General features: G+C 43.4%; 2 protein-coding genes across 5 annotated transcripts in view; one reads left to right on the forward strand and one right to left on the reverse strand.

The window, feature by feature from the left end:
• LOC104638121 (acidic leucine-rich nuclear phosphoprotein 32 family member B) overlaps positions 1 to 17,206 on the reverse strand; it is a 233,340-nt gene that overhangs the window by 45,317 nt on the left and 170,817 nt on the right. The gene's annotated exons all lie outside the window — the stretch shown is intronic.
• The window catches only part of MLLT1 (MLLT1 super elongation complex subunit), a 34,883-nt gene continuing 18,869 nt past the window's right edge, over positions 1,193 to 17,206 (forward strand). For both annotated transcript variants that reach the window (XM_075776261.1, XM_075776260.1), the window contains exons 1-4: positions 1,193 to 1,353; positions 4,444 to 4,624; positions 7,357 to 7,439; positions 16,198 to 16,341. In XM_075776261.1, the coding sequence (XP_075632376.1) occupies positions 1,342 to 1,353; positions 4,444 to 4,624; positions 7,357 to 7,439; positions 16,198 to 16,341 (420 nt within the window). In that variant the 5' untranslated portion in view covers positions 1,193 to 1,341. The remainder of the gene's footprint in view (positions 1,354 to 4,443; positions 4,625 to 7,356; positions 7,440 to 16,197; positions 16,342 to 17,206) is intronic.

The following is a 17,206-nucleotide window of genomic DNA, read 5'->3' on the forward strand; positions in this document are numbered from 1 at the left end:
ACGTGGGAGAATGACGGGGGGTAATCGAAAGTGGGGGAAAATGAGTGAGGCTTGAAGGGAAAAATTGAAAATGAGAGGAAAATGTAGGAGACTGAGGGGGGAATTGAAAATGAGGGGGAAATGAGGGAGACTGAGGGGGAAATGAGAGAAACAGAGGGAAAATGAGGGGGAAATTAGGGAAACCGAGGGCGAAAATTGAAACTGAGAGAAAATGAGGGCAAAATGAGGGAGAGCAAGGGAAAAATGACAGAGACAAGGGAGAATGAAGGAGAGGGAGGGAACGTGGGAGAAAATGGGAGAAACTGAGGAGAAATGAGGGATAAAGAGAAAAAAAAAGGAGAGGCATTGAGGGAAAATGGACAGCGAGGGGGAAAATGAGACCGAGGGGAAATGAAGGGGGAAGAGATGGAGGGAAATGAGAAGGAAGGAGAGGGGCTGAGGGAGAACAAGGAGAACCGAGGGCCAGCAGAGCCGCGGCTTCCTCCACAGCCAGGGCTCAGCCCTGCCCAGCCATTCTGGACTGTCCGCTGTATTGGGAGCTGTGGTTTCCCTTGTTCTCAGCTCATTTGTGTAGGAAATTAATAAACGGGTGAGATTCGCTGCCGCCAGCGGCGGGGAAGCGTGGGCCGAGGGAGGGAAAAGGGGCGGGTTGGTACAGCGGGGCGCACAACAAGGCCCAAGCGCTCGATGCCGGTGCCGGTTGGCGGCCGTGCTGGGAGGCTGGGGACGGGCCCGGGAAAGGCGCCCGGGAACGGAGCGCGGGCCCGGCCACGCCACAGGACACGAACGCGCCGCAGCGCCGCGCCCGCCGCGGGGAAAAGGGGGCGGGGGGGGGGGGACAAGGGGGGCAGCGAAGCCCCGCTCCCTCCCACTCCCCGCTTGACCCAGCGCGGGCCACGCCTCTAGCCCCGCCCCCTCGTCAGCTCGCCGCCGTCGATTGGACGTAGCGGCTGCCCATCAGACGGAGGCGGGGTAGGCCGGCGGCGCTCGGGCGGAAGCCCCGCCTCCAGGCGTGAGACGACGCAGCTATTGGCGGCGGGCGGGTGCCTCTCTGGTGGCGTCGGTTTCCGGTTCCGCGGGGCGGGCGCCGGGGGGTGGCGGGGCTGCTGCCTGTGAGTGACACACAATGAGGCGAGCGGCGGCGGCGGGGCCGTGAGGGGCCGCGACCGAGGAGGCGGCGGCCGAGGCGGCGGGGAGGGGGGTGGGGGGGACGGAGAGCGGCTGCGCTCGTAGAGGGGGGGAAGAGAAGGGGGAGAAGAGACCCCCCCCCGCCGACCGGTCAGCGAAACCGCCGCGGCGGGACCGAGCGGGCGAGCGGGGCCCGCGGCGCTGAGCCCAGCCATGGACAATCAGGTGAGGGGAACGGCGGCTCCCGCCCTGCCGCGCCGCCGTGGGGGTGGGGCCCCTCGGAGCTGCCGCCCCTCCCCCCCCGCGCGGGGGGCACGCGTGGGGAGGGGCCGGGGCCCCCCCCCCTGCACGGGGAGGGGGGGGGGGGGCTGCACTGGGTGGGCCCCCATCCTGGAGGAGGATGGGGGGGGGGGGGGGGGGTTGATTCCCCCCGGCGGGGTTGGGGGGCATCGCCCCCCCGCTCTGAGCAGGCACACCCCCCTTTTTTGGGGAGGGGTGATGCTCGGCTCTCGCCCCTTCATGGGCGGCCGCGCTGCAGCCTCGCCCGCGGCGGGGGGTGGCAGCAGCAGCAGCAGCATTTCCCGCAAATTCCTGCCCGGGCTCATTTACAGGGAGGGGTGGTGCCGGCGGTACTCCCCCCCCCCCCCCCCCCCCCCCCAGCCGCGGTGCAAGGGGTTAATGCCACCGAGAGAGTTATGACCGCTCCGGGGAGGCGGTGGGAAGCCGGCCGTTAGCGGACGGGTCGCTGCGGTGCTGCAGCGGGTGGGGATGGAGGCTGGAAGTTTACCTGAGGTGATCTGGAGCCGGCTGGCTCAGGCCTTTTGTGTGCCAGTGCATGCGAGCTGGGAACAGGTTACCTACGAGCCTGAGGTTCAGGAGGTGAGCCCCGCTATCCTTGGAATAATTATCCGAAGGAGAGCGAATGGAAACTCGTTATGGCTTTCAGGCAATTAGCACATCAAACAAAAAAACCAGAGCAGCCTTCAGAATGTTTATTGAGAAGTTGAAAAGCGGACTCCTTTGTATCATTACAAATTGTTTGAATAGGATCCTGGTTTCCCTTTGTTGAGAGACACGCTTGGGGGAAAAAAAAAAAAAGAAACCCTCCATTTTCAGTGGAGCAACTTTGGATGTTTGTTATGTTAGGAGATCTTATTTTCAAATGTGTTTCAACTTCTGTCTTAATTCATAGCGATTGTTAATTGGACCGATATGTGAGAAGTATAGCAAGTACAACTTTCACTCTCAGTTAAACAGTTCTCTTTTATGTTTAATTTCGTTCTCTTCCACATAGTCCCATCTGTTTCTCAGCTAAAACTCCTCAGCCGTTTCAAGTAGAATGGCAAATTTTGTAGACTGACAGTCATTTGCACCTCTCTGGAGAGGGGTAGTAACTGGCAACAGTAGCACGATTTAAAGGGTAATTATGGAATCGATAACGTGAAGCTGCAGAGCAGACTGGATCAGTTGATGTGAACACTGTGGGAAGGATCCCAGATAAAGCCGGCCTGCAAGCACCTTCCTCTGCAAACTTGGGATTTAGGCAGACAGTCTCCACAAAATGGTCTTCCACCGTAGGAGAGAGTGCTGTGCTTTGAGTGAAACACACCTTGCCTTTTTTCTTATTCCTTAATGTGACATGAAAGAACAGATGGCCGTGTAACTTCATTTTTAGTGCAGGAGGGAGATGGAGCCAGTGTAGATAAGCCCTACAGCACAGGACGAGAAAAAATGGCCTGCCAAGAGAACTTGCAGAGGAAGGTAACCTAAAGAAATGTTGTAGTGATACAGGTGAAGCAATTAATTAGATGAGTTTGTCCCTCAGTCTTGGAATTGATGTGTTGGATGGCAGCTGATGGTATTTTGCTATAAAGATAACCGCCTGAAAGACTGTGTTAAGGCTTATAGTTGAAATTAGAACTGGACTGCAATATGGGAGGTCGAGCTTTGATGTCTGGTACTCTGCAGACCTCCTGTGTGATCTTTTTACAAAGAAAAGAATACTGAGATTGAGTGACTTATGCTTTTTCAGAAAGTATTAACCATACTCTGAAAAATCACATTCCCATGAAATGTCAGGTTGGATATGCAAAATATTTTTTGAGCATTAATCATGGTTATACTCCTTGTTGCAGTTCCTTAATGGGAAAATGAGGATAATACTTCTAAATGTTTGTCTAGAGCTCAGGAAGCTTTCTCTTTCCATGTTCATTGTCTAACATCAGTTTGGCTCTGCGTCCACCTGTAATACAGGTAATGACAAATAATGTTGCCTCTCCCAGTGGTAATTGAGAACTGCCAGAAACAACAAGACGCTTATTTTCAAGTCTTAGGTGATGAAGGGGGCATAAGGACTAAAAACTACCCCGTTTTTAATGAGCTTCCAGTTGCCGAAGCTGGGTTTTGATGGGTGTAGTTTGAGATTGCTAATCTGGTTTGTATAACATATATTCACAAAACTAGTAAGTAGTTGGATAGCTTAGGTTTATTCCCTGTCTCTACAAATCTTGCCCTAAGATTTGCTTGCTTTAACTTGTGTCTGAACCGTGTTGGCCTTTCCTCTGTTACGTTTGTTTAATTCATTTGCTTTCTTCTGACTGTGAAGTCTGCGATAATATGTGGATCTTCACAATTAATTTAATCTGTTTTTTAAGGCATTTACTGGGATTTTTGTGCTTTGAGTGAGACACTGAATACACCTTCTCTGTTAGCCAGTGATTAGAGTAGGATTCGGGAGTGCAAATCAGAATTAAGTCATTTTAGTGTTGGATATTGTGCAGACATGCTACATGTTAACTTGGTCTTTCAAAGTGCGTTAATATATTTAAAAGAATGCAAGGAGCATCATAATTTTATTCTAATGGATTACGTATTCTAGAGAATATCATAAACCACCAATGATCTAATTTTTCCTGTTTTAAGATTAGTTTTCTGTCAGTGCTTTGAATTCTGTAAGCTGTGAACAGCAAGTTCTGTCTCTGACAATTCCTAGAAATAAAGATTCCACAATTAGGACTTTGCTGACAATTTAGTTGATAAGTGAAGCAGATAAACCTATCCCGCTTCTAAAGCTGTTTTCCCTGCATTGCTAATATTAGGAAGAAAATAGGTATGAAATGGGTGGTAGGAGCTATTTTTATGATACCTTTTCTGTTGACAACACTGTAGTTTGTGGAATTAGACTAATCTCTCTGTGGAAGCTGTTGTATTCCTCCCTGGCGGTGATCTAGCGTCTTCTGTCTGAGGGGCTCAGCGTTCTGCATAATGTGTAAGCTGTTTCATTTTGCTTATGGTCTTACCTCTGTCCTAAAACAGTGCACGGTTCAAGTAAAATTGGAGCTGGGGCACCGAGCCCAACTGCGGAAAAAGCCCACCACCGAAGGGTTTACTCATGACTGGATGGTGTTTGTCCGTGGCCCGGAGCAGTGCGACATCCAGCATTTTGTGGAAAGGGTGGTCTTTCGGCTACACGAGAGCTTCCCAAAACCTAAGCGAGGTGAGTGTCGTTTTGAAGGTGTGTTATTAGGTCTTCTCTGTATGAAAGAGCATTGTGCAAGTCAAGGTTGTCTTGGACTGTCACTTTTCTGTAAAATATCGTCTTAAAGAGGAGCAAAATGTACGTTGTGTGCACTTCAGCTTTAACCTTTACTGTCTTTGTTTGAGGAAGGTCAGGGAGAATGGGACCTTTCTTCCGATGAAAGGGCTGGCTCCTTTTATTTAAGCATTAGTACATGCAGGTTCGCAAGACACTTAGTGATAGCAGAAGATAATTCATGTTACAAAACGGGAAAGATGGGTTTGATTTGATACTATTCACCAACACAAGCTGGCAGTGTGTGATTGGTGAGAGATGCTCGTATACGTACTGGAGCATGTAGGCTTTTGCGTCGGTCATTAAGTAGCCATCAGGATTTTTGCAATTTCTAGTCTCTGGTGCCGGTTCAGGTAGCATTAAACCCAGCAGAAATCAATGGTGCCAAAGGTGTGGTGGTCTTTTTTGCCACTGGCTGTACGTTTCAGCTGCATGTATGTGCGCAAGCACTGTGCAGTCAGCGTGGTTGGCGAGAGTATACAAATTGTAGTGTTATTGTCTGCTGGATCTGTTCATCGCTCTTTCTGACTGTGCAGCAACATGAACCTTATTCTTGGCACGGGGCAGCAGGAATGCACAGTTGAGGTGGAGGAGCAGGAATTGCCCTTTTCAGCAGCAGCAAAGACTTAGATCTGCTTAAGATTGTGTGACTGCATCTGCAGTATTGTTACGGCGTGTTACGAGGGATGCTGGCTGCCTGAGAGTATTGCTGTAAATTACTTCCTAATGCGCGTTCTTTGAAATGTTTCTTTGGAAGTCTGCTGGTCACGCAGGATGTCTTAGGATTACCTGCTACGTTGGTTATTTGTGGGAGTCCACAGTGGAAAGTAACTCAAAGGTGTTCAGCTCATAAGGATGTAAGTCTAGTCTGTATGTTAATATCTCCTTCAAACTGATGTAGTAAAACTGATGTATGATAAGCAAGTGCAATACTGAGCTGAAAGCTAATTTATAGAATAAAAGTTACAATCCGCTGTGCTACAATTCTTGTCATCTGGTGTAATTACTTTATACAAACCACTGCATTGGGATAGTAAGTGGTCTTTGCCACTCAGTTGCCGTATTATCTGCCTTTAAAGAGAGTTTTTTCTGATCTCTGGGCTTTGCATGCTTTCCCTAAGCTTGCTCATAATGCCAGCTTGCTTTTGACCAAAGCGTGTCTGGGTTGTACAGAAACGGTGTGGCAGATGCATACTATTTCTAGATTTGTTTGAAGGGTTTCTTCGGATGGTTCGCTCTTAGTTGGAGCAAAATCTACTGGTGAAGGTAGGCTTGTGCTGCTAGCAGATTGCTTGTGTACTAATTTTAATTTGTTAGAATAGAGCGGCAAAGGAACAAAGGCTGCTTGGCAGATAGTCTTAAGATTCCTGCTGCCGTATCGACACTGTTCTTTGGTTTGGGGCTTTTTCACCTAAATGATAGGGTTCTTGGATGAAATTCAAGTGAAAGCAAGTCTAAAGATTTTTATTATTTTTAGATATGCTATTTTTCACAGTTGAATTTTGAGTACTGCTTGCTAGCACCTTAATGATGGTAAAAGTGCTTAGAGCTGGGGATAATATATCTACATTAAAGGAAAATAATTTGTGTGCTTTTTAGGTTTGAGGTACTGTTTCCTAATCATATTAATTACTTGGAATTCTTTAGAGAAAGTAAAAAGATTTGCACTGATTTTCCCTAATTACTTAATTGACTTTATTTATATATATTGTGCATAAATTTTATATGCAAGTGCATCCAGTTCCTGAGAGGAGAATATCTGCGTTGGTCTCACGTTTCTTCTGGCAGCTGTTACGTATAGCTATGTCGTGGCCAAATAAATGAGCCTAGAATCCTTCGAGTCGGCTGTCACCGTACTGAAACGCATTGGTAGATGACAGGAAGGATTCAGTAGCATGAAGATACAACGGGTAGCGGGACGGGGAAACTGAGGCAGGAAGCAGGTAGATTATTTTCTTAGAAGCGATTAACTTTTGTAATCGGTGTTTCTGCAGTAGGCAGCACCGTGACCTTAGCGGCAAACTGGTTAGGCTTTCTCCGTTTCCTTGTACGTGAAATAAATAGCAGTGCTTACCTGCCCTTCGGGTTTGTTATGAGGTTTGGATGAAGCAGCTTGTAGTATGGCTGTTATGTAATTATGAAGATCCAGCATTGCAGGAGTGCATTTCAAGGGAAAAAAAAACCCCAAAACCAAACCTGCTCGCATGGTACCATATTTTGATTAATAAATATAGGCATCAAAGTAAATGTTACTTTTTCTGTACTGTTCAAATTCCCACCTTTTGGGTCTTCGCCTTTTTTGGCAAGGCAGCTTTAATTGGCAGTTTGCATTGTTGTGGAACAGCGGAGAAATGTAATTGTATCTCACTGCAAAAGGGGGGGAAGAATCTCACAGAGACTCTGGCATGGAATGTTTTATGTTTCCTTTCCATGGGAGGAGCTAAGAACAGATTTTCATGTTCTTAACTAAGCCTGTGACCACCATCTTATTTTGTATGTTTTTTCCCCTCACAAAGGTCAGTTTTAAATGTGTCCTGAGGTTGTCAGAGGCCCATTTCTCATCTTGCAACTCCTTTTTTGGCTCAGATTAAGTTTCATTCTCCTCAAAGTTAACATTTCTCTGTTCTCTTTTTCAGTGTGCAAGGAGCCCCCTTACAAAGTGGAGGAGTCTGGCTATGCAGGCTTCATTATGCCCATTGAAGTGTACTTCAAAAATAAGGTAGAATCTGATTTCTGGTCTTCTAATTGTTTTGAGCTGTGCCAGAGCCTGAAACTGCCTGACATAAAGACTCTAAATTATGTGACTGTTTTATGTGTGTGTTTTTTATTAGTCTAATAAATAGAATTTAACTGGGAGTTGGAAGCTCCTACCGGACTTCAAAAGAAAGCTTTTGGCAGAAATGGAATTGTATAGAAAGGTAATATCAGGACAGTGTGGTGGTCCTAGAGATTGTGAACAGAGATTGTACCTCTTGTAACGAGCTTCTCTAGTGTGGATAATATTAAAGCAGTTTAAAGTATTGTATGCAAACAGAGAATTAAATAAACATAAAACACTGATTTTTGTAAACATTTGTAAATACCGTGTTGACTGGCAATATATTAAAAAATCCTTTTTTTTTTTTATTAATCTTATTAAATTAACTGTACAGGTATAAAATTTGTATAGGCCCAAGACAAATGTGAATATATACAGGTGTTTACAGCTATGTTAAAGATATTGTTGTTCTGATTCAGTACTCTTCCAAAAAGAAAATGGTAAATATTTTAAATCCTAAGATGCAATGCCAACAAGTGTATGAAAGTTAAAATTTGGGATTTATTGCTTGCTTTACCACAGAGATCACATGCTGCTTGAAGAATGTTATGACAATAGAGATTTGGGCATTTGCATTCATATTAACTCAGTTTCAGTTAAGTTGTTTTGTTAAACATAGATACTGAATCTTTCTGGTTTGGATTGCTACTTAAATTAAAAAAAAATCTGCTTATTATCCCTAAGAGGGAGCCTAGATAAACTAAAATTTGACCATTAAGCCACATCTCTCTAATATATACTCTTACCCTCCAAGCACAAGCCATTACCCAGGTTTTGTTGACAGCAGACCACATATAACCACCTAATTCTCTTTAGCTTCCCAGCATCCTTTCCGTTGTACCTCCCACAAACGTATCTGTCTATCGTTTCCTTCTTGCCCCAGCCTAGCACAGTATACTCTCCCGGCAGTGTCATTTGTGAATAATTAACGGTTTAGGTTGGTTTTTTGGCCTACCACATTGCTCTTACTCCAGTTTATGAGTCTGAGTAATAAGCCAAATAATGAGACTGAACCACACGAAGACTTGTCTTTTAAACCTGGGAACGTTTTGCCCACAACTTTCTTTTGGGTGGGTGGAGTAAGCCAAAAGGATGTGAAGAGAAATGGCAGTTAGAGGGTAAGGGATGAAAGTTGTTGATAGAAGCAGCTTTTTTGGCAAACACTGAAAACTACGACTTGAATGCAAAAAAAACCCCAAAACCTCAAAAGCTTAAAAGTAGTTTGACTTCTGGTGGCTTTTCTGAGGTTTTGGATGGAAATCAGGAAACTCTTCATCTGCGCTCTATGTTGGCTTAATTCAAGTTCAAAATCTACCTTTACATTCCTGACCAAAAAAAAAAGTCAACTTCTCCATGCCGATTTCTTGTAAGGGGAATCTCAAATTACTGTGATGGGTGAACTATGTTTTTCTTTCTGCTCTTACCTTTTGTCTTTCCTTCCTTTCTTCACCTAGTCTTTTCACACACTTGCCTTTTCCCTGCAGGTCTCTGATGGCTTTGTCTTTCACAAATCCTCTCAGATCTTTCTCTCTCATTTCTACCTCTCCTGTATTTTTTTTTTTGTTGGTGCACTTGTTTGCTCTGACCTCTGCATTCGTATGCTTTTTTTCCTCTCTGTCCCTTACAGTCGTATGCCCCTCACAGAATATGGAACTGACAGCTTTTCTGAATATAACTTGGTTTCACACCCACTGGGGTCATCACTTCTCATTGTTTATCTAGAAACACGTGACTGCATAGTTGTTCTTTCTAGCATTAGGGATAGGATGGCTTTTATAAATAAGGGAAATAGGTGGTCTCTGTTCTTAGTGGAAACAATGGAAGTAGCAGTTAATTTAGGAAAAGGCGGTTTGTTTTTGGCATTTTGGTCTTTAGAAACATGAAAAATTAATAGGGAAAAAGGTTTAGTTGCAGACTTGTTTTCAAAACTACAAATCTTCAAAATACACATCTCTGCCCTGTTTTTTTAGATGCATGCATTACGGAGAAGTTCTTTTCCACTTTTAAGCTGATTGAGAAATCGACTAATTAAGGAGTTTTGGGCAGCACCCCCCATTATTAAATTGGGGCAAGTGGTGGTTGGGGGAAAACACGATAGCTTCTGCCTTCCAGCATGTCATTTGAACGTGTTCCTAGGTTCAACCAGGAACTTCAAATACGTGAGCGATACTGAAGTTTTTTGAAATTTTCGTTTACTACTTAAAAGTAAATTTTCAGTCCTTATGTCAGGAAATGTTCTCTACACATTTGGAAGTTAAGCCTGCTACTTATGATTGCTGGAAGCTTAGAAGCTGCCTGAGGATGTGAAAAATTTGGCTCCTCTGACCACTCTTGCCTGGTGATAATGCCATCTTGAAATATTAAGAGCTTTGATTATTTTCAGTAAGTGGAGTTGGAGGAAATGTAAGAGGTAAATACTTCTGCAAAGATAGAAATGCAAACACAAAAGGTAAGCAAAAACTGGGATATAGTAGAAATTAAAAAGATTGGGAAAGAGGAGGAATGGCAGAGGCTTAGAACCCAGCCTATTTTCTCCTGCATTAAAGAATGTGACATTAAAGCACCAAATAAAAAAAAAAAGCCTTCGCTACTTTGAAGACCATATGTTCACTCTGAGCTCTGTAAACCTGTTGACTGTGGTGGGCATCAGCTGTTGTGTGTGGAGCATATATTGTTCTGAATTTGCCTGAATTGATTACAGCATTTGGGACTCATCCTTGAATAACTCTTTTCAAGTAGATGTTATGGATTGATTCTGGGATTGAGTAGAAAACGCTGTTTGGTAGGTGGCTGGGCAGGAGGAGTCGGGTGGGTCTTTCTGGCCATATGCTCCCTACATTCTAGCACGTTTTTGTTGATTTGTGTCCTCTCAGTTGAAACAAGAGTTGCAAAGGCTTTGGGATTTGTTTATCGATGCATATTTAGCTTTGTGAAGGTGAGAAGAGAAAGGATTTAAAGAGGGAGCGAGCTAATCTGTGGAGCTTGATCTTTGCCATGGTTGGCTGAATTTTTTTTTTCCACAGTTTAAGCCTCCTTTCTTAGTCGTTTCCTTTCCCTGTTCTAATTTGTTACTAGGATGATAAATAGTGGTTGTCAGAGCCAGTGTACTCTTTGCTTTGGCTAAAGAAACATGGGCCTGTTCACTGCTCAGGAACAGTTTTACTAAGAATGGTTTAAGAATGTTTTTAATGAACTTCATCAGGGATTTTTTTTAAGGCAACTTTACATATAACTGGCCGTTAACTCTTTGTGTTGGACCACTCTCTTTTTGTTGTCTGTTTGGAGTAGGAGAGTCAGTGCTCTTGGCCTCGCTGAAGCTTTTCGTGCCTTTCTGTCAGACAAGGAAGTGTCAACAGAGAATTAAAAAAGGTGCAAGGGCCCGTTCTTATCCTCTACGAACACAGTTATGCCTTGTTGGCATGTGCTTGTCCTTCCTGTGCTGTAATTCAGTTCCTCAATACATAGGTGCGTTGCCATGTCATTTGAGTTACAGAAGATTTATTCTGAATATTGCTGTGAGCCTGGACAGTTTGTGTATCAGCTTTCTAGAGAGCTGCAGTGATCTATACAGGCCACAGGACTTGCGGTCTCATTTGATATTGGTGGCCTGCTAGAGCCTTTGCCTCTGTAACTGAACCTGAAAAACAAACGGCGGGGTCTCAGCGGGTTGAATGATAAAGCTTTTGAAAGCACAGTTGACTAATGATAGCGGATCATTTGGGATTGTTGGACTGAAAATGTTAGTATGCTATTTTTGGTTTTAAATCCTTTGTGTTCCTTCCTGTAATGAGGGCTGCTGTTAGTGGCTTCTGGTGCTTGAATCAATACAAACTGGGTACAATAAATGTGTTGCTGTTTTTCTACTGCTCTTCCCCTTCCCTCTCCCCCACTCAATTTCAAAAGTCTTGAGGCTTTTTTCATGGCTTCATTGTTGTCTCCAAATACATCTCTCACAGTGGTATACATTGTAATCTGGAGGCTGTAAGACAGGTATGATTTTGGTACTCGTCCCCTGTTACCTTTTTTGCATCCTAATCGAATTGGATCAATGTGCTTCCCCCCCGCCCTCCCCCCAAAGCTAAAGGTCTGGTATACTTTCATGCTATGCCGATACAAGGCAGATGATGTTAATGCACCATGGATAAGATGCTGTACTGAAGTCTGTTTAAAAATACTACCTCCCAATTTCAGTGCTAGAGATAAAAGGCTTCCAGTATTTACATAATGGTTACATGTAACTTGGGCATTTTCTATTACTGAAAAGGGAGATAAGCAAAGAAGCGGAGAAATCAGTTCGATTTTTCCAGTTAGGTTCAAATTAAAAACATGTATCTTTTGCAGAAGGGGTAATATTTATAGGTGTGATGTATAAAATACATAGAAAAATATTGGAGAAGGGAAAAATTATTTGTGTTTCAAAGTAGGAACTCAGTGGAGATGTATGTGGGCTGCACATATGGCAGGGCAGGTGAAATGGGAGATCAGTTAGAACTACGTGTCAGGACTGTGTCGTCAGGAAGGTATCGGCTTGTGAAACACGCCTAAGGAAGGTTGCTGAAGAGCCCGTGTTTGTGTGAGACATTTGATTTTTTACTTAAGAAATGGCTTTGTTATTGGGCCAGGGTCTGCACAGGTTTGAGGAAAGGAAGAGTAGGTTTAGCCTGTTAATATTTACTCAGTGTTGGTGAAAGTTGTGGAAGGAGGAGTAAAACGTGTAGTTTTGTCTAGCTCTAAGTGGAAGCATTTCTGCTCACATTTTTTTAGGTCTGTTCTTGCATTGTCTTACCAAATCTGCATCACTTTTTGTGCTTCGGATGAGTGATGAATCTTCTTTTACATTTTTCTGTCATAAATGAATACATATTATCAGTTTACCCATTCTTCTATCGGAGCAGGCTGTTTTCCTGGCCAAAACACCCAGGCTGTGTGTTTCAGTAGCCGTTCAATGTGGCACAATAGATTGCAGTGCCTGGCAAGGAAACCCTGTTGAACGTAGCAGCTTTACTAGCCACGCCAGCATCATATCACATGTTTGTAAGAGCTAGTAGATGATTAAATGCTCGTCTTTGAGCTGTGGGTCTATTTTCCTAATTTTCAAAGTGATAGGCTTCAAACAGGGGAATGCTGTTCTCTGTTGTTTTACTTAACCCTGTAGAATCTCAAAAAAGCTAAGGGTGTTTCATGGACTTGTTAGCAGAGTGTAACATAAGGCTACTTGCTTCAAAAAAATGAATATTGGGCTATTCACTTTTAAACGTCCTGTCTGGAAGTGAGGTGGAAGACTAGTCAAACGGGTTGTGCAGGCCTGGAAAGGGGGTTTCATTTATACAGACGTTATGCACCGGTTACGGATAAATGACTCTGTCAGGCTGGATCTATGGCAAAAGGGAAGTAGTGTTAGATGTTGTAGTTATTGAATAACCATGAGTCTGCTTCCTTGGTGTGCTAGATTTTTGTAGATAATTTTGTTTTATGGCTTTCTAAAAGTGATTTATGAGCTTTATGCGCACGCTACCAGTGAAATTCTTCTGATTTGTGTTAAGTGGCAAAGGGCACACCCTGCCTTAAAAACAGGACAAGGAAATTTTAACAAAAGACTTTGAAAAATTCCTTCTCTTAAGAAAAGTGCCAGAAGAATTTTAACCCATTACTTCAGAACCCAGAAGAAAAATAAAGCAACTTCAGTGTTCGTAAGAGTGCAGTGGCAGTCAATGCAGACAGGAAGCTGGAAAACAGTAAAAATAAAGCGTAATGTCCTCAGTGTTGGAAACTGGAGGTGGAGTAGGGGGATTCACTGTATGGAGGGAAATTTACTGCGGCTGCAAATAAAAGCTTGGCCCCAGCTTTGTGGTACACGCTTCTAGTTTACTTCTCTGGCATCCTGAGATTTAAGGGGCAGATATAAACTGAGTTTCTAAGGTGACTTGCTGAGAGATCCCATACCAGGTTAACCATTGTGTGTCCAAACTGACAATTGGATTTTAATCTGAATAACCAAAATATCTACCTGTTAGAAATGGATGTGATCCATCCTTTCTAAAGCCTTTTGTGGAAGTAAAGCTCTTTAGAAAGTTTATGGTCTGGCAGAGCAACAAAATATCCACAAAGTAAGTCTCTCCCTTTTCAGTTTTACTTTTTGACATCAAGGGTTGAGTACCAGAAGGTGGAATCATCTCAGAGTTAAGCCTGGCTTGCACGTATAGTTGCTACTGAAGCAGGAGTACGTAAAGTGGTGGTACAGTATGAAAACAGAGTGCCCGGACCTAAGCTCAGAGGGTGAGAAAGCACCTACACTCTGTTGCAACGCCAGGCAGCGGGATGTGTAGATCCCAAGGTGGTGTTTAGAAAAGCTTTGAAGTGTGGCACTGTGGATTCAGAGTGGCTTTCCATTTAAAGCTAGATGATGTGTAGGTCCAGGCCCATTGAGAAAGATTTTCCTTAGTTTTCTTTTTTTTTTTTTCTTTTTTTCCTTCCCCCCCCCCCTTCCCCTTGATGGTTGTTTGGAGGGAAGAACCTTTTAGGGAGGACCGGATGGGTTAAGCTTTAGAGTGTCTTGAGCTGTAATCATTAGCTGTCAGTGAAGGCAGTAAAGGAAAGAATGTTTATTTGCAGCTTTTTGCTTTGAGACTTTTGTACTCTTTCTTTTAGGAGTGCTGTAATCTTAACTATTCACTTGGGGCAGGGGGCTTCTGATGGCCTGAGCTGATACAAAGGATATTTTAATGATCATGGTACTTGGCTAGGGCTCGGTTCCCAGGGTGGTTGTGATCTCTGAGTTGGAGAAAAGTCACATTGAAAAACTGTCTTAATTTTACAAAAAGTGGAAGCTCGTCAACAGAGGTACAATAATTATTTCGAGGTTCTCTGACGCTTTTAAGTCTGTATAAAAAAAAAAAAAGGGGGGGGATACCAAAGATAAAAGGGAAATGAATTTGCTGCCCCTTTCCTGCTCCGAAAGCAAACAGGCAAATGACAAAGCAGAGCTCTGATAATGTGATGGCATAACAGCTTTTGACTGAATCCTGCTTTGCTAATATATCCAAGATCAATTTATTCTGTGTTGTAAACCAGGAAAAGCATTTTTAGAAACAATTCTTAGGCCACATTTGGATTTCTATTCATCCTTCATTTAAGTTTATTAGACTTTGAGGGACCCTCTACAGCTGCTGTTTTAACTCTAGCGTAAGCACACCCATGCAGAGCTCACTAATGATTCAGTTAATGAGAATGGTTGTAGCAAAAGAGGAAAATGACGATGCAGTGTATTTTACAAGTACTTTTCTTCTTACCATTCATCTGTTTTAGTAGACATTGAACCCTTTCAAGTGTGCGTGGATTCTTCAGGACTTTTCCAAAAGAGGGTCTGAAGACCCTCATGTTGGTGGCATGTTCTTGGGAGACAATTCTATTGTATGTGTCTGCTTAGATGTCTGCCTTCCCCTGTTTAGGGAGTTAGGACCCAAGACCTCGACTCCCAGGTGAGCTTAGGGTACTGATTTTGTTGTAAACCAGGTGTGGTTACTACACTTTGTATTATTAGAGGTATAGTTTGTACAAGAAAAGGCTTCTTTAGCATTGTTAGTATCCACCAAGCAAACAGCAGGAATCAGTGTGGTCTGAAGTCGTTTGATGCTTCAACCTATTTTCAGCAAATCTAATGGCTTGGGCTGGAAGCCTGCGGCGTCTGTTCCCATACAACAGTGCAACTACACCAGGAAATCAAGCTGCTGGATATGAATTGTGGAAAAGACTGCTGTGCAGCTGCTTGATGTCGCACATTGAATGAGGCATGTGGGATGCATTCATGTAAATACTGAATGTACTGTAAGGCTCCGTGTGGTTTGCAGGAGCGTCTCTTTTGCCACATTTTGAATTTTCATCTTGAAATGCAGAATCCCAGATAATACCAGAAAATGTCACCTTGATATTTGTAATACATAAGTAGCATGCAATATCTGCAAAGAGATTTCTTCCATTCTGTACTGCAAATGCAGAATGTTCGCTGTGCTTCTGTAGCAGGTGGAACAAAACCAGTGAGGCGCAGATGATCCCCAACATGCATACAAACTCCGGATTTCTTCAGTCAAAGTGCCATTGGAAAGTTCAAAAGCCTAGGATATCTTCCCATTCAGCCCCTGCAATATGCATATTGAAAAGGATTTTACAAAACAAGTCATCCTTTTACCATTGCGTTTAATCTTTTCTCGGTACCCACAGAGATCCTGTGAGTTCAGAAGTTGTTCCTTCCCTAAATAAAGGATTATACTTTTCTTAATATTGATACTTATAGTTCAGTTGCTTCCCAAAGCAGATAGGATCTGAATTTCAGTGAAAACAGAATAGTGGGTAAAGCCTGTGAATTTGCTTTCCTAGGATGGCTTGAACGGCTTTAAATAGAGAATTGTCAGTCAGTATCCTTGTCCATGCGTTTCTTTTGCAGTGAAAAGCCATGCCTGAGTTTCTTCTGAACAGTATGTTAACTTCAGGCACTTTAGGCACAAATAATTTATTTCCGAGCTCTCTGATCTCATGATGAAAAACTCTGTGAATGCAGCACTTAGTGGTTTATTTGGGATTTTCAGGAATGACTATTTGAACCCCCTGCCTTAGTGTGCTTGCCGAACTTCTTCCGTTTTCCCAAAGTCTTTCTTGTTTTTAGGAGGAGCCGAAAAAGGTTTGTTTCACATACGACCTGTTCTTAAATTTGGAGGGAAATCCACCCGTGAACCACCTTCGATGTGAGAAACTGACTTTCAACAACCCCACCAAGGAATTCAGACGCAAACTCATTAGGGCTGGAGGGGTAAGTGCCAAAGGGATTGGAGATTTGAAGAGGTTCTGCTAAAATGGATAACGATCTCGTTTTGCTCTGGGGTTTCTTTTCAGCTGCAGCCCAGCAGGCTGCAGTTTTCCACGTTCATCTAAAGGATGACCCAGCCAATTTTTACTTCTGGTTATACGACTGCAGCACTTGAAGCAGAACTAAACCATTGCTGGTGTGATTGGTGGCACTTCATTTTCAATTTAAATGTGACTGTTAATATCAAAGCACTAAAACCCCTCTGGAAATGGAGATCATCTGTGGATGTTGCATGCTGTCCATCAGGCAGTTACAGATACCTGTGGCCTTCCTGTGTCAGTATAGAAAAGCTCAAGAAAAGGGAGAGGCTTCCAGTCTGTTCCTTACTCATTTTTGCTATAGGAAAGCTTAATACTGAAGCTTCCTTGTCAGTAAGCGTCCTCTAAACCTGCGGTTGGCTGCTTGTGGCTTAGATAATAAAAGATTAGGGAAAAGTTTTAGAATATAGAGTGAAAATGGGTGTGGGAGGAAAAAACAGATATACTCTTGAAGGCATGGTAAGATATGGGTGGCTACAGTGGATGAACTCTTACTTCTGGGAAGGTCATATGTGGTGATAGACTAAAGAAATTATCTTCAAATAGCTACAAGATGTAGGCAAACTAGTACAACCACAAAGTGCATGAAGTTTTTAGCCAGACAGAGCATGTCATGACTGTATTCTGAGACACCCCCATATATAGTAATGTATAATTATGTTCTGTTCAAGGACTTTATTCAAGATGGTCCTAATTGCTAGCAAAATTTTCTTCTGAAGAAGAAAAAATGTGTTTCTAGCCTGAAAAAGTGAAAAAGTTGTGGGTAAATC

Source organism: Balearica regulorum, chromosome 26, assembly GCF_011004875.1.
Source record: "Balearica regulorum gibbericeps isolate bBalReg1 chromosome 26, bBalReg1.pri, whole genome shotgun sequence".
NCBI classification, from domain to species: domain Eukaryota; kingdom Metazoa; phylum Chordata; class Aves; order Gruiformes; family Gruidae; genus Balearica; species Balearica regulorum.